Source organism: Carassius auratus, chromosome 50, assembly GCF_003368295.1.
Source record: "Carassius auratus strain Wakin chromosome 50, ASM336829v1, whole genome shotgun sequence".
In the NCBI taxonomy this organism is placed as follows: domain Eukaryota; kingdom Metazoa; phylum Chordata; class Actinopteri; order Cypriniformes; family Cyprinidae; genus Carassius; species Carassius auratus.
In genome coordinates, this window is record NC_039292.1 from 127,662 (window position 1) to 149,370 (window position 21,709).

At 39.7% G+C, this 21,709-nt stretch overlaps 1 protein-coding gene across 1 annotated transcript in view; it reads left to right on the forward strand.

Moving 5' to 3' along the window:
* Positions 1–17,616, forward strand: part of LOC113066371 (THO complex subunit 5 homolog) — a 28,821-nt gene extending 11,205 nt beyond the window's left edge. The window contains exons 2-17 of the mRNA XM_026238284.1: positions 9,476–9,573; positions 9,691–9,837; positions 9,914–10,028; positions 10,158–10,290; positions 11,490–11,567; positions 11,647–11,690; positions 11,788–11,887; positions 12,799–12,907; positions 12,977–13,078; positions 13,158–13,254; positions 13,899–14,010; positions 14,685–14,788; positions 14,914–15,001; positions 15,989–16,104; positions 16,182–16,375; positions 17,390–17,616. Coding sequence (XP_026094069.1) covers positions 9,476–9,573; positions 9,691–9,837; positions 9,914–10,028; positions 10,158–10,290; positions 11,490–11,567; positions 11,647–11,690; positions 11,788–11,887; positions 12,799–12,907; positions 12,977–13,078; positions 13,158–13,254; positions 13,899–14,010; positions 14,685–14,788; positions 14,914–15,001; positions 15,989–16,104; positions 16,182–16,375; positions 17,390–17,453 — 1,701 coding nt within the window. The 3' untranslated portion in view covers positions 17,454–17,616. The remainder of the gene's footprint in view (positions 1–9,475; positions 9,574–9,690; positions 9,838–9,913; positions 10,029–10,157; positions 10,291–11,489; positions 11,568–11,646; positions 11,691–11,787; positions 11,888–12,798; positions 12,908–12,976; positions 13,079–13,157; positions 13,255–13,898; positions 14,011–14,684; positions 14,789–14,913; positions 15,002–15,988; positions 16,105–16,181; positions 16,376–17,389) is intronic.
* Positions 17,617–21,709: the final 4,093 nt, after the last annotated feature.

The following is a 21,709-nucleotide window of genomic DNA, read 5'->3' on the forward strand; positions in this document are numbered from 1 at the left end:
GTATCTGCTTTGTTATTATTATTTAGGGCCCGAGCACCGATGGTGTGGAGGACCCTCTTGGAATTGCTTCCGTTTATTATTATTATTATTATTCTTTCTTCTTCTCCCGAATGAATCGCATTTTTGAGGGCTTTAACATGCTCAAAAAGTCATGAAACTTTGCACACCCGTCAAACCTGGTGAAAATTTTCGTCTGATATAGGATTCAGAAGAGGGTGTGGCAAAATGGCTCGACAGCGCCACCTATACCAAGAAAATCAACAGCCTTCCAGCTATGTTTCACGTACATGCACGAAATTGGCACACATATGTAACACACCAATACCTACAAAAAAGACTCTTGGAGCGAAATTCTAAACCCAACAGGAAGTCGGTTATTTTAATATTATGAGCATATTTTGTGTAATTTTGGTCATTTCCATGTGTTGTATTTTAACGAACTCCTCCTAGAGAGTTCTTCAAATCAACACCAAATTTGGTATGCCTAATCTAAAGGCCTTTGCGATGTTAAATTGCGAAGATCTTGAGTTTTCGTTGAAGGGCGTGTCCGTGGCGGCCTGGCGAATTTCGATGAATTCGCCATGAAAAATGAAGTTGCTATAACTCACACATACAATGTCCAATCTGCCCCAAACTTCACATGTTTGATGAGACTCCGAACCTGAACAGATTGACATGCCCATATTCAGTTATAGTCATAGCGCCACCTATTGGCAACAGGAAGTGACATATTTTACGCTGCGACGAACTACTCCTAGAAATTTTATGACATCAATGTCTTTTTTGTGGTCAGTCTAATCTAAAGGCCTGTGCAATGTTCAGTTGTGAAGATCTTGAGATTTCGTTAAAAGGCTTGTTCATGGCGCCGCGACGAAGTTCGATGTCTCGCCATGGGAATAAAAGATGTTATAACTCAGGCATAAAATGTCCGATCTTCCCCAAATTTCACATGTGTGATAAGAGTCCTGGCCTGAACAGATCTGCAGGCCAATATTCCACCGGGTGTGGCAGAATGGCTCTATAGCGCCACCTATACACTTTCAACGGAGTGCGCCTCGAGCTATGTTTCACGTACATGTACAAATATTGGTACACACATGTAACACTCCAATACCTACAAAAAAGTCTCTTGGTACGAAATCCGGATCCCAACAGGAAGTCGGTTATTTTGAATTTTCCCTTCAAAATTGGTGTTGTTTTTGCCATTTTCAGGGGTTGTACTTTAACGAACTCCTCCTAGAGATTTATTCAGATCAACACCAAACCTGGTCAGTGTAATCTTAAGCCCTTTGCGATGTTAAATTGTGAAGATCTTTATATTTCGTTAAAGGGCGTGTCCATGGCGGCCTGACAAATTTCGATGTTTCGCCATGAAAAAGGAAGTTGCTGTAACTCAGACATACAATGTCCAATCTGCCCCAAACTTCACATGTTGGATGAGACTCTTGACCTGAACAGATCTACATGCCCATATTCAGTTATAGTCATAGCGCCACCTATTGGCAACAGGAAGTGACATATTTTACACTGTGACAGACTACTCCTAGAAATTTTATGACATCAATGTCTTTTTTGTGGTCAGTCTAATCTAAAGACCTGTGTGATGTTTAGTTGTGAAGATCTTGAGTTTTTGTTAAAAGGCGTTTCCATGGTGCCGTGACGAAGTTCGATGTCTCGTCATGGGAATAAAAGATGTTATAACTCAGGCATAAAATGTCCGATCTTGCCCAAACTTCACATGTGTGATAAGGGTCCTGGCTTGAACACATCTGAAGGCCAATATTCCATTATAACGATAGCGCCACCTGCTGGCAACAGGAAGATTGGCACACATATGGAATAAACTTTGATATATTGCACTTATATTTATGAGTTTAAATGCATATTTCTCAACGTTCACCTTTTTACTAAAGCCACACGATGGCGGTGAGCCCGGGTGCGAGGGCCCGTTCATCGCTGCTTGCAGCTTTAATTATTATTCTTCTTCTTCTTCTCCCGAATGAATCGCATTTTTGAGGGCTTTAACATGCTCAAAAAGTCATGAAACTTTGCACACGCGTCAAACCTGGTGAAAATTTTCGTCTGATATAGGATTCAGAAGAGGGTGTGGCAAAATGGCTCGACAGCGCCACCTATACTAAGAAAATCAACAGCCTTCCAGCTATGTTTCACATACATGCACGAAAATTGGCACACATATGTAACACACCAATACCTACAAAAAAGACTCTTGGACCAAAATTCTAAACCCAACAGGAAGTCGGTTATTTTTAATATTATGAGCAAATTTTGTGTAATTTTGGTCATTTCCATGTGTTGTATTTTAACTAACTCCTCCTAGAGATTTCTTCAAATCAACACCAAATTTGGTGTGACTAATCTAAAGGCCTTTGCGATGTTAAATTGCGAAGATCTTGAGTTTTCGTTGCAGGGTGTGTCCGTGGCGGCCTGGCGAATTTCGATGATTCGCCACGAAAAATGAAGTTGCTATAACTCACACATACAATGTCCAATCTGCCCCAAACTTCACATGTTTGATGAAACTCTGAACCTGAACAGATTGACATGCCCATATTCCGTTATAGTCATAGCGCCACCTATTGGCAACAGGAAGTGTCATATTTTACGCTGTGATGAACTACTCTTAGAAATTTTTTGACATCAATGTATTTTTTGTGGTCAGTCTAATCTAAAGGCCTGTGCAATGTTCAGTTGTGAAGATCTTGAGTTTTCGTTGAAAGGCGTGTCCACGGCACCATGGCGAAGTTCGATGTCTCGCCATGTTAATAAAAGATGTTATAACTCAGGCATAAAATGTCCGATCTTCCCCAAACTTCACATGTGTGATAAGAGTCCTGACCTGAACAGATCTGCGGGCCAATATTCCACCGGGTGTGGCAGAATGGCTCGATAGCGCCACCTATACACTTTCAACGGAGTCTGCCTCGAGCTATGTCTCACGTACATGTACAAAAATTGGTATACACATGTAACACTCCAATACCTACAAAAAAGTCTCTTGGTACGAAATCCGGATCCCAACAGGAAGTCGGTTATTTTGAATTTTCCCTTCAAAATTGGTGTTGTTTTTGCCATTTTCAGGGGTTGTACTTTAAATAACTCCTCCTAGAGATTTATTCAGATCAACACCAAACTTGGTCAGTGTAATCTAAAGCCCTTTGCGATAATAAATTGCGAAGGACTTGAGGTTTCGTTAAAGGGCGGGTCCATGGCGGCCTGACAAATTTCGATGTTTCGCCATGAAAAAGGAAGTTGCTGTAACTCAGACATACAATGTCCAATCTGCCCCAAACTTCACATGTTGGATAAGACTCTTGTCCTGAACAGATCTACATGCCAATATTCAGTTATAGTCATAGCGCCACCTATTGGCAACAGGAAGTTACATATTTTACACTGCGACAAACTACTCCTAGAAATTTTATGACATCAATGTCTTTTTTGTGGTCAGTTTAATCTAAAGACCTGTGTGATGTTTAGTTGTGAAGATCTTGAGTTTTTGTTAAAAGATGTGTCCATGGCGCCGTGATGAAGTTTGATGTCTCGCCATGGGAATAAAACATGTTATAACTCAGGCATAAAATGTCCGATCTTGCCCAAACTTCACTTGTGTGATAAGGGTCCTGGCCTAAACAGATCTGAAGGCCAATATTCCATCGAGTGTGGCAAAATGGCTCGATAGCGCCACCTATACACTTTCAACGGAGTGCGTATTCACTTTAAACAGAGTGCGCCTCGAGCTATGTTTCACGTACATGTACAAAAATCGGTACACACATGTAACACACCAATATCTATGAAAAAGTCTCTTGGTACGAAATCCGAATCCCAACAGGAAGTCAGTTATTTAGAATTTTCTCTGCAAAACTTGTGTTGTTTTGGCCATTTTCAGGGGTTGTACTTTAACAAACTCCTCCTAGAGATTTATTCAGATCAACACCCAACTTGGTCAGTGTAATCTAAAGCCTTTTGCGATCTTAAATTGCGAAGATCTTGAGGTTTCGTTAAAGGGCGTGTCCATGGCGGCCTGACAAATTTCGATGTTTCGCCATGAAATAGGATGTTGTTATAACTCAGTCATAAAATGTCCGATCTTGCCCAAACTTCACTTGTGTGATAAGGGTCCTGCCCTGAACACATCTGAAGGCCAATATTCCATTATATAGATAGCGCCACCTGCTGGCAACAGGAAGATTGGCACATATATGGAATAAACATTGATATGTTCTACTTATATTTATGAGTTTAAACGCATATTTCTCACCGTTCACCTATTAACTAAAGCCACTCACTGCCGTTGAGCCCGGGTGCGAGGGCCCGTTCATCGCTGCTTGCAGCTTTAATTATTATTATTCTTCTTCTTCTTCTTCTTCTTCTCCCGAATGAATCGCATTTTTGAGGGCTTTAACATGCTCAAAAAGTCATGAAACTTTGCACACGCGTCAAACCTGGTGAAAATTTTCGTCTGATATAGGATTCAGAAGAGGGTGTGGCAAAATGGCTCGACAGCGCCACCTATACCAAGAAAATCAACAGCCTTCCAGCTATGTTTCACGTGCATGCACGAAAATTGGCACACATATGTAACACACCAATACCTACAAAAAAGACTCTTGGAGCGAAATTCTAAACCCTACAGGAAGTCGGTTATTTTTAATATTATGAGCATATTTTGTGTAATTTTGGTCATTTCCATGTGTTGTATTTTAACGAACTCCTCCTAGAGAGTTCTTCAAATCAACACCAAATTTGGTATGCCTAATCTAAAGGCCTTTGCGATGTTAAATTGCGAAGATCCTGACTTTTCGTTGAAGGGCGTGTCCGTGGCGGCCTGGCGAATTTCGATGATTCGCCATGAAAAATGAAGTTGCTATAACTCACACATACAATGACCAATCTGCCCCAAACTTCACATGTTTGATGAGACTCCGAACCTGAACAGATTGACATGCCCATATTCAGTTATAGTCATAGCGCCACCTATTGGCAACAGGAAGTGACATATTTTACGCTGCGACGAACTACTCCTAGAAATTTTATGACATCAATGTCTTTTTTGTGGTCAGTCTAATCTAAAGGCCTGTGCGATGTTCAGTTGTGAAGATCTTGAGTTTTCGTTAAAAGGCTTGTTCATGGCGCCGCGACGAAGTTCGATGTCTCGCCATGCGAATAAAAGATGTTATAACTCAGGCATAAGATGTCCGATCTTCCCCAAACTTCACATGTGTGATAAGAGTCCTGGCCTGAACAGATCTTCAGGCCAATATTCCACCGGGTGTGGCAGAATGGCTCTATAGCGCCACCTATACACTTTCAACGGAGTGCGCCTCGAGCTATGTTTCACGTACATGTACAAAAATTGGTACACACACATGTAACACTCCAATACCTACAAAAAAGTCTCTTGGTACGAAATCCGGATCCCAACAGGAAGTCGGTTATTTTGAATTTTCCCTTCAAAATTGCTGTTGTTTTTGCCATTTTCAGGGGTTGTACTTTAACGAACTCCTCCTAGAGATTTATTCAGATCAACACCAAACTTGGTCAGTGTAATCTAAAGCCCTTTGCGATAATAAATTGCGAAGGACTTGAGGTTTCGTTAAAGGGCGGGTCCATGGCGGCCTGACAAATTTCGATGTTTCGCCATGAAAAAGGAAGTTGCTGTAACTCAGACATACAATGTCCAATCTGCCCCAAACTTCACATGTTGGATAAGACTCTTGACCTGAACAGATCTACATGCCAATATTCAGTTATAGTCATAGCGCCACCTATTGGCAACAGGAAGTTACATATTTTACACTGCGACATACTACTCCTAGAAATTTTATGACATCAATGTCTTTTTTGTGGTCAGTCTAATCTAAAGACCTGTGTGATGTTTAGTTGTGAAGATCTTGAGTTTTTGTTAAAAGGTGTGTCCATGGCGCCGTGATGAAGTTCAATGTCTCGCCATGGGAATAAAAGATGTTATAACTCAGGCATAAAATGTCCGATCTTGCCCAAACTTCACTTGTGTGATAAGGGTCCTGGCCTGGACAGATCTGAAGGCCAATATTCCATCGAGTGTGGCAAAATGGCTCAATAGCGCCACCTATACACTTTCAACGGAGTGCGTATACACTTTAAACGGAGTGCGCCTTGAGCTATGTTTCACGTACATGTACAAAAATCGGTACACATATGTAACACACCAATATCTATGAAAAAGTCTCTTGGTACGAAGTCCGAATCCCAACAGGAAGTCAGTTATTTGGAATATTCTCTGCAAAATTAGTGTTGTTTTGGCCATTTTCAGGGGTTGTACTTTAACGAACTCCTCCTAGATATTTATTCAGATCAACACCAAACTTGGTCAGTGTAATATAAAGCCTTTTGCGATCTTAAATTGCGAAGATCTTGAGGTTTTGTTAAAGGGCGTGTCCATGGCGGCCTGACAAATTTCATTGTTTCGCCATGAAATAGGATGTTGTTGTAACTCAGGCATAAAATGTCCAATCCTCCCCAAACCTCACATGTTCGATAAAAGTCCTGCCCTGAACACATCTGAAGGCCAATATTCCATTATAATGATAGCGCCACCTGCTGGCAACAGGAAGATTGGCACATATATGGAATAAACATTGATATATTCTACTTATATTTATGAGTTTAAACGCATATTTCTCACCGTTCACCTATTAACTAAAGCCACTCGCTGCCGGTGAGCCCGGGTGCGAGGGCCCGTTCATCGCTGCTTGCAGCTTTAATTATTATTATTCTTCTTCTTCTTCTTCTTCTTCTTCTCCCGAATGAATCGCATTTTTGAGGGCTTTAACATGCTCAAAAAGTCATGAAACTTTGCACACTCGTCAAACCTGGTGAAAATTTTCGTCTGATATAGGATTCAGAAGAGGGTGTGGCAAAATGGCTCGACAGCGCCACCTATACCAAGAAAATCAACAGCCTTCCAGCTATGTTTCACGTACATGCACGAAAATTGGCACACATATGTAACACACCAATACCTACAAAAAAGACTCTTGGAGCGAAATTCTAAACCCAACAGGAAGTCGGTTATTTTTAATATTATGAGCATATTTTGTGTAATTTTGGTCATTTCCATGTGTTGTATTTTAACGAACTCCTCCTAGAGAGTTCTTCAAATCAACACCAAATTTGGTATGCCTAATCTAAAGGCCTTTGCGATGTTAAATTGCGAAGATCCTGACTTTTCGTTGAAGGGCGTGTCCGTGGCGGCCTGGCGAATTTCGATGATTCGCCATGAAAAATGAAGTTGCTATAACTCACACATACAATGACCAATCTGCCCCAAACTTCACATGTTTGATGAGACTCCGAAGCTGAACAGATTGACATGCCCATATTCAGTTATAGTCATAGCGCCACCTATTGGCAACAGGAAGTGACATATTTTACGCTGCGACGAACTACTCCTAGAAATTTTATGACATCAATGTCTTTTTTGTGGTCAGTCTAATCTAAAGGCCTGTGCGATGTTCAGTTGTGAAGATCTTGAGTTTTCGTTAAAAGGCTTGTTCATGGCGCCGCGACGAAGTTCGATGTCTCGCCATGCGAATAAAAGATGTTATAACTCAGGCATAAGATGTCCGATCTTCCCCAAACTTCACATGTGTGATAAGAGTCCTGGCCTGAACAGATCTTCAGGCCAATATTCCACTGGGTGTGGCAGAATGGCTCTATAGCGCCACCTATACACTTTCAACGGAGTGCGCCTCGAGCTATGTTTCACGTACATGTACAAAAATTGGTACACACATGTAACACTCCAATACCTACAAAAAAGTCTCTTGGTACGAAATCCGGATCCCAACAGGAAGTCGGTTATTTTGAATTTTCCCTTCAAAATTGCTGTTGTTTTTGCCATTTTCAGGGGTTGTACTTTAACGAACTCCTCCTAGAGATTTATTCAGATCAACACCAAACTTGGTCAGTGTAATCTAAAGCCCTTTGCGATAATAAATTGCGAAGGACTTGAGGTTTCGTTAAAGGGCGGGTCCATGGCGGCCTGACAAATTTCGATGTTTCGCCATGAAAAAGGAAGTTGCTGTAACTCAGACATACAATGTCCAATCTGCCCCAAACTTCACATGTTGGATAAGACTCTTGACCTGAACAGATCTACATGCCAATATTCAGTTATAGTCATAGCGCCACCTATTGGCAACAGGAAGTTACATATTTTACACTGCGACAAACTACTCCTAGAAATTTTATGACATCAATGTCTTTTTTGTGGTCAGTCTAATCTAAAGACCTGTGTGATGTTTAGTTGTGAAGATCTTGAGTTTTTGTTAAAAGGTGTGTCCATGGCGCCGTGATGAAGTTCAATGTCTCGCCATGGGAATAAAAGATGTTATAACTCAGGCATAAAATGTCCGATCTTGCCCAAACTTCACTTGTGTGATAAGGGTCCTGGCCTGGACAGATCTGAAGGCCAATATTCCATCGAGTGTGGCAAAATGGCTCAATAGCGCCACCTATACACTTTCAACGGAGTGCGTATACACTTTAAACGGAGTGCGCCTTGAGCTATGTTTCACGTACATGTACAAAAATCGGTACACATATGTAACACACCAATATCTACCAATATCTCTTGGTACGAAGTCCGAATCCCAACAGGAAGTCAGTTATTTGGAATTTTCTCTGCAAAATTAGTGTTGTTTTTGCCATTTTCAGGGGTTGTACTTTAACGAACTCCTCCTAGATATTTATTCAGATCAACACCAAACTTGGTCAGTGTAATCTAAAGCCTTTTGCGATCTTAAATTGCGAAGATCTTGAGGTTTCGTTAAAGGGCGTGTCCATGGCGGCCTGACAAATTTCATTGTTTCGCCATGAAATAGGATGTTGTTGTAACTCAGGCATAAAATGTCCAATCCTCCCCAAACCTCACATGTTTGATAAAAGTCCTGCCCTGAACACATCTGAAGGCCAATATTCCATTATAATGATAGCGCCACCTGCTGGCAACAGGAAGATTGGCACATATATGGAATAAACATTGATATATTCTACTTATATTTATGAGTTTAAACGCATATTTCTCACCGTTCACCTATTAACTAAAGCCACTCGCTGCCGGTGAGCCCGGGTGCGAGGGCCCGTTCATCGCTGCTTGCAGCTTTAATTTTATTTTAGTTCTTTAACTTTGTGTGTGTGTGTATATATATATATATATATATATATAAATATATATATTTTATAAGTCAATTAACACACATTTTTAAATAGTTGTAGTTACAAATATTAACACTTAAAATTTAACATATCCAAATTTGTGTTAAGTGCATTGTATACAAACAATGTATAGTGCAGAAATAGCAAATCTAATATCCCATAGCATGTTTTATTTTCATTTGTGTCCAGATTTCTGTTTAACATGTTTGTTAACTGATTGTTTCAACCAGTAATGTTTGTCTGACTGCAGGCAAAGCAGCGAGTGGATGTTCTTCATCTGCAGCTGCAGAATCTGTTGTATGAGGTCATGCACCTGCAGAAGGAGATCGGCAAATGTCTCGAGTTCAGGTGAGCTTTACACTGCATTACCAAGCCTTGAAATGTCAATGTGAATAAACATTTTTCTAATCAGGCTCAGCTATAAAAACTATATCATCTGCTAGAATACTATTGAATTCTTTTCAGGTCTCAGCATGAGGAGATCGAGCTGGTCAGTGAAGAGGAGTTTTTTCAGGAGGCTCCGGCTGAGATCTCACGCCCTCATGTGACCCGTGATGACCAGCACCAGCTCACGCTCGCCCGCCTGGACTGGGAACTAGAGCAGAGGAAGAGGTAACACACACCAACAGCTCACTATCAGCCTCTAAATCCTGAGCAGGAGATGTTAAGATGTTGTTTCGTCGTGCAGACTGGCGGAGCAGTATAAGATGTCTCTGGCTAGAAAGGAGAAGATCCAGAAAGCCATTGAGCAGAAGAGAGAATATCTGAGCAGCCTTCAGCCTGGACTGCAAAACATCATGCAGGTGCAACGCTAGATTGGCATAAATACTAATCTATATTCAACGTGTAAAGTCGTGTAATGTGAACTAGGCTTTAGAGACAGGCTGATGAATCTCTCTCTCTCTCTCTCTCTCTCTCTCTCTCGTGTGCAGGCGTCTCTCCCAGTGCAGGAGTATCTGGCGATCCCGTTTGAGCACATGCAGAAGCAGGCCGAGGTCGCCCGTCACCTGCCGCCCCCTCTGTACGTGCTGTTAGTGCAGGCGGGTGCGTACGGACAGGCTTGCGGTAAGACTAGCATCTCGTCTCTCAGAGAGGGGCGCCTGTGAGAACTTCAGTTCCTAGGGCCCGATGAAATCTGGGTTATTTTTTCCCATATTACGTTTTATTTTTTTTTCAAAATTCAGGTTTAAATTTTTCTGAATTATAATTTTTATAAAAAATTATATATATTTTTTAATTTTTCTGGATCATTATTATTATTATTTTTCCAGTTTTCTTTTTTCTGGATTACATTTTTTTTTTTAGTTTTTAATTTTTCTGTATTACATTTTTTTTTTTTTCGGTTTAAATTTTTCTGATTAAATTTTTTCCAGATGTACTGCTGCCATTAAACTCCTTTTTAATGGTTAAATTTAATTGTAATAATAAAAAAGAATGTCTAATTAATTAAAATCATAACATTTTCTCAACAATTTCTAAAATTTTTAACAAAAATTACATGTTTAGGGTCCTATGAAATGTTTTATGTTTTATTGTTACCTAATTGTGTTTTAGCATGTCTAATTATTTAAATGCATAAAAACAACTTAATTTTTTTTCTTCTTAAAATGAAGGCATAAAACAAAATAAGGCAAATAATTATTGAAAACTAAGCACAATTTATTTTTTGGTAAACAAAGGGAATTTACTATAAAAAATAAAATGTGTAAGAAATGTTGATTATTCCTTAAAGTTTTTTTAGTAGTAGGCTATGTACATTCTGCTGAACATTTCTAGCAAATATTTGTCTATAAATTAAACAAGACTTTTATTTTGACGGGTTGCTGTGAATACCATTACAGTTCTGTGTATGTGATATGAGGCTAGTTTTACGGTCAAATGCTCATGAAGTGACAATCAGAACAGGTCCAGAGATGTTGTTCATGTGTTTACATCCTCATTTAGTGAGACGACAGATGCTGAAATGTGTGTTTAATAAGCGAAGTCGCGCTTCTGCACCATTCATTAACACAGACACATAAAACATGCAGGATTCATATTTAAATAGACTTTTCCGGCTTAATATTTACAGGTACTAGTCCATATCATTATTTGATGTAACTGCAATGACCTGCTTTTGACAAATTACGTGACATTCCACGTTAAACTGTAAAATCTGTTTTTATGATTGGATTCCGTCTGCGTTTTCTGCATTGTGGAAACAATAGGGCACTAAGTTCCTGATGCATTCTTGGTTTATTAGACCATGCAATTATTCGTTTCAGACAAGAACCTGTCCGTGAGCATCAGGGGAGATGTGGATGAGGCCAAAGCTCTCTCCAGGCCCCCGGAGGACTCACAAGGTACCTCTGCGTGTTCGCTTTACGAGTCGGAAGTGTGTGTGATCAGTGGAGTCTTACGTTTTGTGTGTTTTGGTCTCAGATGATGAAAGTGATTCGGACACTGAAGAGGAGCAACAGAACACAGTCAGACTCGATTTTAATCTTCTTCTCCAGTACGTCATCTCATCTCATTGAATAGGTTGTGAGCTAATGTACTGATTTAGCATCTGTCTCTGTTCAGAAGCGCCGGCGCGCGACTTCAGGTGTTCAGCTGGATGACAAGCGTAAAGAGATGCTGAGACGCCACCCTCTCTCTCTCTGCGTGGACCTCAAGTGTAAAGGTGTGTGAAAGCATGAATAGATATAGTTGCTCACAGAGGCTGTACAAAATCACATTAAAATTAGAATAAAATTGTGAAATATTATTACAATTTAAAAGAACTGTTTTTTATGTGAATATATTGTAAAATGTAATTTATTTCTGTGATGCAACGCTGTATTTTCAGCATCATTCCTCCAGTCTTCAGTGTCACATGATCTTCAGAAATCATGATAATATGATGATTTGCTGCTCGAGAAACATTTCTGATTATCATCAATGTTGAAAAGTGTTGTGGTGCTTTATATTTTCGCGGAAATTGTGTTCCAGTTTTTCATGATTGATAAATGAACAGAAAATTGAGAAGAACTGCATCTTTACTGTCACTAGTGCATCCTTGCTGAAAAAGATTATTAATGTAAATTAAGTTATTAGGATTTGATTTATTTATGAATGCTTTATAGGAATATAACAAAGTAAATAAATACAATTTAAATTTAAATAAATGCAGTTTATATGAATAATTTATATAATATTGGAAATCATATTTATTGTGGCAGATATAAAAAGCTTTATTTGTAATAAAGTTTGTCTTAAGTCTCTGGGATATATTTGTAGCAATAGCCAAAAATACATTGTATGGGTCAAAATTATACATTTTTCTTACATGCCAAAAAATAATTAGGATATTAAGTAAAGATCATGTTCCATTTAGATATTTAGTAAATTTACTAGTGTAAATATATCAAAACTTATTTTTTGATTAGTAACATGCATTGCTAAGAATTAATTTGAACACCTTTTAAAGATGATTTTCTCAAGATTCCGATTTTTTTGCACGCTCAGATTCCAGATTTTCCTAACAAACCACACATCAATGGAAAGATGATTTATCCAGCCTTTTTCAACAGTACTTGTATTCTCTTCCCCCAGACGGCAGCGTCCTGCATCTGTTTTTCTATTATCTCATGAATCTCAACATCCTGACGGTGAAGACCAAGGTTTCCACGACTGCGGATCTGTCCGGAGCCGTCAGCGCTGGGTCAGTACGAAACCTGAATCAAAGCTCACACAGGTTTGTTTTCTAACACCTTTAATGCTTCGGTCACAGAGAGCTGCTGAACTCTGAGAGTCTGCTGAACTGTCTTTATGCGTCCGATCACGGCAAAGAGACGCCCAACCCTGCCAACCGCTACCAGTTTGATAAAGTCGGGTAAGGTTGACATGAAAACGCCTTCGCTTCTGATATGGCATTAAATGATGAATATAATCAAATGTCATTTTCTGTGCAGGATCACTACGTTTGGGGATTATGTGTCGGATCTCGGACATCCGTATGTTTGGGTGCAGAAACTGGGCGGCCTGCAGTTCTCCTCTGGTGGTGCACAGGTGTCTGTTACATCATGCAATGTTTTTTTTCTTCTTCTTTGTACATTCACAGAACATTTTGCATGGGTGTTTTTGTTAAACTACTTTATGCTTTGTTTGTAAATGAGTCTTGAATGCACAATATATCTTAAATGTTTCCAAAAATCACATTTCTGCTGGTCTTAGAAAGTCATAATTGACAAATTAAGGACTTAAAATGCTCTTAAATCGGAGCAGAACGTCGCCATAAAGTCATGGCATTAAATATTGTATGCACAGCAAAAAATTTTGTTTTTTCACAATGCAAATATCTAAACATCTTTGCATCAAGATGCAGTTACTTGAAATGCACAATAAAGATATGAAAGCAGAATTAAGTGAGTTTATGTGGAAATATCCATCAGTGGGTTATGAAAGCATGTTTTTCCTTAAAAAAAAGCTCACTTGCACATATTCCTGTTTTAATCACAAACACGATTTTAATCATTAAAACAAGAGATTATTTTGCTCATTATGCATGAGTCTTTACACATTTGCATTGGAAAACATGACATAAATGCTGAGAAGGAATGTCACTATTTCAGCATGATCAGGAGTAAACTTATTTCCACGCTTTGCTGTTATTGCCGTCAGTGTTGTAATGTGATGAAGCGTGTTTGTTTCAGTCGGGACTGACAGGCAGCGCTCTGAGCGCCAGTCACATGGAGAGGACCATGAAACTACTGCGAGGAAGACTGCAGGCTCGACTGGCCCTACACAAACAGTTCAGCTCACTGGGTATGAGACAGACCATATTAGTATTATTATATAGCCGTATTTTTCGGACTATAAGTCGCACCTGAGTATAAGTCGCATCAGTCCAAAAATAGGTCATGATGAGGAAAAAAACATATATAAGTCGCACTGGACTATAAGTCACATTTATTTAGAACCAAGAGAAAACATTACCGTCTCCAGCCACGAGAGGGCGCTCTATGTCTTAAGTGCAGACTACAGGAGAACTGAGCAGCATAGAGCGCCCTCTGGCGGCGGGAGACGGTAATGTTTTCTCTTGGTTCATTTCTCTGGGTTCATGTCAAATTAATTTTGATAAATATGTCACAGGACCAGCCAAACTATGAAAAAAAAGTGCGACTTATAGTCTGGAAAATAAGGTACATACACTTACTGAGCAACAAATTTCTGAAGATCATGTGACACCTGAAGATTGGAGGATTAAGGACTGGAGGACTGAAAATTCAGCTTTGCATCACACAAATAAATTACATTATAAAATGCATTCAAATAGAAAACAGTTATTTGTAATTGTAATAATATTTCACAATATTACCGTATTTTTCATCAAATTAATACAGTTTTAATAAATCTATCACTAGAGTCATGAGGCTTTTGGTTGCTGCTGTCTGTTTAGTCGGTTTATTTGCCAATGCATTGGGTTTGTTCTGTTCCAGAGCACAGCATCATACCCGTCTCCAGCGAGTGCCAACATCTGTTTCCTGCTAAAGTGGTTTCTGGTCTCATGCGCTGGACCCTGATGAGCCATCAGGAGTTCACTGTATGTTTCTATAAATAGGGATGTTTCGCATCTCACATTGACATCATGCAGTGCACGTTTGCTTTGCATTCAGTTGGCTGCTTGAGTGAAATTCAGTGATCTCCATGTATCTTCTTGTTCTGCAGGAGCTGGGCTTCGTGCAGCATGTGTTGAAGGCGGGTCTGGTGCATGAGACCGATCTGTTCTTCATGGCAGCTGTAGAGAGAGGAACAGGTGGGAACTGTGCTCTTGTGTCACACTCTTCTCTGTCCACATGTCTGGTTTGCTGCTTCTTCTGGACTAAACCCACCCACTTGAGAGCATGTGACTGACAAGTACAGTGGCCATCCACAGTTTTCATGTGATGTTTAGAGTGACGCACAAATCTGAAATCAGTCATATCTCGTTATCTAGTTACTAGGTGTCTCAAATCAAAGTCTTCACCAACAGTGTTTTTATTAACTAAAACCATTAAAAATCTATTGAAAATATTTAAACGTTTTTTTTTTATTGAAATAATTAAGTATTAAAATTTGATGAAGAATGGAACTTAAAAAATTTAAAATGTTGCATAGATTAAAACCTTAAAAAATTGAATTATTTAAATATAAAAGTTATTTTATTTCAGCTATTAAAATTAAAAAAACTGAAACCAAAAAACTTAAAAACTGTAGACATATTTAAAAATAAATAAATGGTAAAAAGTGGCAAAACACAAAAAGATTACTAAACATTTAATTAAAATGAAAACAGAATTCATAATTTTAACAAAAGTTATTATATCAGTAATACGAAGATAAAACTATTGCATTGGCAACTAAATGAAAGAAAATAAACTACTAAGAAAAATTACTAAAACAAAAATCTAAGATAAATAGGACAAAAGCACATGTAATTACTAAACTTTAAAATATTATATAAAAAATATATATAGAAAAATCAAATAAAAAAATTAAGAACTATAATACCATATTAATCATATTTAAATAACACTGTTTCATCGTCAATAAAATTCTAAATGAAATTCAATTTTAATATTAAGTACTACAATTACTAAACCTAAAGCTTAAAAACAATAAAAATAAAAAACCCAGTTATTCGGTATATTAATAAATGCTATAATATTGTATGAACGTTGCTGAAGTAACACTGTTTCACAGATTGATTGACGTGAGAATCATAAACCCATCATAAGTTCCCCACTGTGTGGTTCTGTCTCAGCTCGTCTGCTGGCTGCTGTGGTGATGAACCCGCGTTACCCTGAGGTCGCGCCGCTCTTCTCTCTCTCGCTGCACTGGAAAGGAGAGCGCAGCGGGCGCACCGATGATAACCTGCGGGTGAGAGAGAGCCTCACTGCTGCTCGGGTGTTTTCAGTGTGAAAGTATTCTCTTAATGATGTGTTTGTGATGCGCAGGCGATGGAGAGCGAGGTGAACGTGTTCCGCTCCGAGCTGCAGGGGCCACGTCCGGGTCTCCAGCTCCTGACCAATCAGATCCAGCGCTTGTGTGTGTGTCTGGATGTGTATCTGGAGACGGAGAGTCAAGTGTGTGACGGGTCTGAGGGACCCAAGGAGTTTCCTCGAGAGAAGATGTGCTTGCGCACTGCCAGGTAACACACTTCAACCTCATGCTGTTCAAAAGAGTGGGATCGGTCATCTCTGGGTATCTTCTGCTCACCAAGGCTGCATTTATTTCACCAAAAATACAGAAGAAACTCTAATATTGTAAAATATTATTACCATTTAAAATAATGGGTTTCTATTTTAATGTATTTTAAAATATAATTTATTTCTGTGATGCTCCGCTGTATTTTCAGCATCATTCCTCCAGTCTTCAGTGTCACATGATCTTCAGAAATCATGATAATTTGCAGATTTAATTATCAATGTTGGAAACAATTGTGCTACTTAATATATACATATATATATAAAACACATCTTTACTTTTGAATGGTAGTGTATATTGTGACAAAATATTTCTATTTTGAATAAATCAAAGATTTTATTCAAAGAATCCTGAAAAAAGTATCACAGGTTCCAAAAAATATCATGAAACAAAACTGTAATAAATCAGTATGATTTTCTGAAGATCATGTGACACTTTAGACTGGAGTGATGATGCTGAAAATTCAGCTTTGAATCACAGGAATAAATTATATTTTAAAGTACACTAAAATAGAAAACCATTATTTTAAATTGCAATAATATTTTACAATATTACTGCTTTTTTCTATGTTTCTGATAAAATAAACGCAGCCTTGATGAGCAGAAGAGATTTCTTTTAAAGACATTTTGAATAGCAGTGTACACTGAGGAATGATGCAAAATGATTGTTTGCTGAAAGTTAATAATGCAACTCATTGTGTTTCAGTAATGTGGTGTATTTTTGGCTGAAGCTTACATGTAAATCATTGCATAATCAAAGGAATTTTCCCCAATCATGAGAAATGCATTGATAAATCGTGCATATTAAGAAATGTTTGTTTTTAGAAATAACAGTTTTACATTTTGATTCCATGATTAATTTATAGTTGTATTTAACCCAGAATATGGTGAATAATTTCCATGTTTTTCGTGGATGTAAATAAGTGGTGTTCATGTGAAATCTCATGTGTTTTTCTCAGGGGTCCGAGCCGTCTGAAGCCCTTCAAGTACAACCATCCTCAGGGCTTCTTCAGTCACCGCTGAATCCGGATGAGGATGAACGAGACTGCTGTAGTGTCATCAGGAGGGGCTGAAATCCCTCTCTCATTCTGTTATCTAGCTTTTATCTCTATTCTTTAACCCATGTTTCTCTGTTTGCACATATAATGTGAATTAGAAAATAAAACACTGATTTTGATAAGAAAAACAGCTGGTTGATGATTTCAATTTTTTTTGTGGTATTACCTGTATGAATTGTTTTATTTATTTTATATAATGCTTTACCATTTTTATTATATTTGTATTTATTTGATTATATAATTATACACATTTAAACATATTGTATATATACACGTATATGTATGCATTCACTTTTTTCACATATAATTTTTTTTAATTACTTTTTTATTTTTTTTTATATAGAAACCTTTTTATAAAAAATACCTAAAACGATATAAAGGTATTAGTTGAGCTTTATCGTAAATAATTTATTAGAGACTTTTATTTTGAAATCCTCGATGATTCTCGGTCACGTGACCGTAATTAACAAAAAGTCTGCCAGACCTGTATGTCCACGTGACCTCTGCTGAAGATCATGATTATTTATATCGCAGATTAAAAATATTAGACCCATATCTGGTGAGTGATTGGATTTACTGCAGGGGATAAAATCGACAACTTTTTTTATCTTGACCCTCTCGTGCAGCACAGGTGCATTTGCGTCACATTAAATGAATAAGAATCACTTCTCCAGAAACAACCATTCATATTTCTTCAGTGATAGTGTGGTGGTACCATAGTAAGGTGTTGATATCAAATGCTCTCTGATTATTTTGATCTGTCTGTGATGTTCCTAGATCCAGCAGGTGGAGGTGAGACTGTGCAGTCCGCTTGATCATCATCTGTGATGTGTGTGAGCACTAACACTGAATGTGTGCTTGTGTCTGAAGGTGAAGGCGGCTGATCGTCTGGTGCAGGAGCGGGGTCTGCTGGTGACGGACCCTCAGTGGAGGCACATCGTGAGAGAGGAGAAGAGCTTCTGTCCTCAGTGTGTGTCCACATGACACTTTACAGGTGTTTACTGTGCTCGGATACATCACACCTGTGAGCCACATCTATCTGTCTGTCCTTCCGTCTTTCTGTAAGTCTGTCTGTCCATCTGTCTTTCTGTCTGTCCATCTTTCTGTCTGTCCGCCTGTCCATCTGTCTGTCTGTCTGTCTGTCTTTCTGTCTGTCTGTCTGTCTGTCTTTCTTTCTGTCCGTCCGTCTTTCCGTCTGTCTGTTCATCTGTCTTTCTGTAAGTCTGTCTGTCTGTATTTATGTCTATCTCTCTTTCTGTTTGTCTGTATTTCTGTCTTTCTGTCCGTCTGTGTCTGTCTGTCCATCCGTCTGTCCGTCCGTCCGTGCCTGTCTTTCCATCCGTCTTTCCATCCGTCTGTGTCTGTCCATCCGTCCGTCCGTCTGTGTCTGTCTGTCCATCCATCTGTCTGTCTGTCTGTCTGTCCATCCGTCTGTGTCTGTCTGTTCATCCGTCTGTCCGTCCGTGTCTGTCTTTCCATCCGTCTTTCCGTCTGTCTGTCCGTCCGTCCGTGTCTGTCTGTCCATCCGTCTGTCCGTCTGTCTGTCCGTCCGTGTCTGTCTGTCCGTCTGTGTCTGTCTGTCTGTCCATCCGTCTGTATCTGTCCATCTGTCTGTCGTCTGTCTGTCTGTCTGTCCATCCGTCTGTCCGTCCCTCCGTCTGTGTCTGTCTGTCCATCCATCTGTCTGTCTGTCTGTCCATCCATCTGTCTGTCTGTCTGTCCATCCGTCTGTCCGTCCCTCCGTCTGTGTCTGTCTGTCCATCCATCTGTCTGTCTGTCTGTCCATCCGTCTGTCCGTCCCTCCGTCTGTGTCTGTCTGTCCATCCATCTGTCTGTCTGTCTGTCCATCCGTCTGTGTCTGTTCATCCGTCTGTCCGTCCGTGTCTGTCTTTCCATCCGTCTTTCCGTCTGTCTGTCCGTCCGTCCGTGTCTGTCTGTCCATCCGTCCGTGTCTGTCCATCCATCTGTCTGTCTGTCTGTGTCTGTCCATCCATCTGTCTGTCTGTCTGTCCATCCGTCTGTCTGTCTGTCTGTCTGTCCATCCGTCTGTGTCTGTCTGTCCATCCGTCTGTCTGTCCATCCATCTGTGTCTGTCCATCTGTCTGTCGTCTGTCTGTCTGTCTGTCCATCCGACTGTGTCTGTCTGTCCATCCATCTGTCTGTCTGTCCATCCGTCTGTCCGTCCCTCCGTCTGTGTCTGTCTGTCCATCCGTCCGTGTCTGTCCATCCATCTGTCTGTCTGTCTGTGTCTGTCCATCCATCTGTCTGTCTGTCTGTCCATCCGTCTGTCTGTCTGTCTGTCTGTCCATCCGTCTGTGTCTGTCTGTCCATCCGTCTGTCTGTCCATCCATCTGTGTCTGTCCATCTGTCTGTCGTCTGTCTGTCTGTCTGTCCATCCGTCTGTGTCTGTCTGTCCATCTGTCTGTGTCTGTCCATCCATCTGTCTGTCTGTCTGTCCATCCGTCTGTCTGTCTGTCTGTCTATCCGTCTGTCTATGTGTCTGTCTGTAATTGTCCTTCTCTTCGTATCTAACTATCCATCTATTGATCCATCTTTCGGTCTCATCTCTCAGTGGAAGTCTCATGGATATGACATTGCGAAGGTGTTTGGTCCTAAGCCGACGTCGTTGTATCCGGTGTGGCTTCAGCTGAGACGCAGGGGACCGGAGAGCTTCCACATCACCGGTCTCCATGACCACGATCCCGGTCTGATCCCTTCTCTTCCTTTGTAAAACAATGATGCTTTATGGAGAAAAATAGTCACATGATTTTTTATAGACACTAACAACGCTGGTCTTCTCCCAGGCTGGGTCAAAGCCGTGAGGAAGGCCAATAAAAAAAACAAAATGCGTGAGTAGAGATTTAATGTTGTCTGAGACATGAGCTGGGTCTAGCTGACAGCATCATGTTCTGTACGTGTGTGTGTGTGTGTGTGAGTGTGTCAGTAATATATATATATATATATATATATATATATATATATATATATATATATATATATATATATATATATATATATATTTAGTTGGTTTAGTTGAGGTCTTGGAGTTTTCATCATACAGATGATTATCAGACAGTTTTTCAGAAATCAGATAATGATATTCTGATATGAGGTCTGTATTGTGTGTGTGTGTGTGTGTCACAGAGAGCTGGTGCACCTGGTCACACACCTGTGTGAGACTCTGAAGGCTGGGAAGTTAACCTGCGTGCTGGTCATCCCTCCTGCGGTCACACCGGGGTAAAAGAGAATTCATTCTTTTTCTATCCCAGCACTTTCTTCTGCTTTGATACTGCTTCCATCAGCACCTGTCTGTCGTGTTCAGCTCTGGTCAGTCTGGCATGTTTGGACGGGAGGATTTTGAGAAACTGGCTCCTGTGGTGGACGCGTTTAGTCTGATGACGTATGATTACTCTGGACCGGGCAGGTCAGACACACACACACACACAGTGATCCTGATGCCAGTTTATTAGTGATTTGCCTTTCATAGATTTCTGTGTCAAAAGAAAAGGAAACTTAAAAGGAGACTGACATATTTGATCTTGCAGTCTTAGGTATCTGGGGTATATTTGTAGCAATAGCCAAAAAAACATTGTATGGGTCTAAATTAGCGATTTTTCTTTTATGCCAAAAATCATTAGGATATTAAGTAAAGATCATGTTCCATGAAGATATTTAGTCAATTTCATACCGTGAATATATCAAAACGTAATTTTTGATTAGTAATATGCATTGCTAAGAATTCATTTGGGCAACTTTAAAGATGATTTTCTCAGTATTTTTTTTTTTTTTGCTCCCTCAGATTCCAGATTTTTAAATAGTTGTATCTCAGGCAAATATTGTCCTAATAAACCATGCATCAATTGAAAGATTATTTATTCAGCTTTCAGATGATGCATAAATCTCAATTTTGGTTTTGTGCTCCAGGGTCACAAATTTCTAGTGGCGATCAACCATTAAAATCATCCATGTACATGAACCATCCATTAGCATTGCACATTTTCTTTTTGAAATACTTAGGTTGTTTTCGGTGAGTGTTAAGGTGTTTGATTCAGGCCGGGTCCGAGCGCTCCTCTGGCCTGGGTCAGAGAGTGTGTGCTGCAGCTGGCTCCTCACAGCGAGTGGAGACACAAGATCCTGCTGGGAATCAACCTGTACGGCCTGGACTTCAGCAGCCACGGTGGAGCGGAGCCACTGCTGGGCGGCAGGTGCACGCTCCATTCA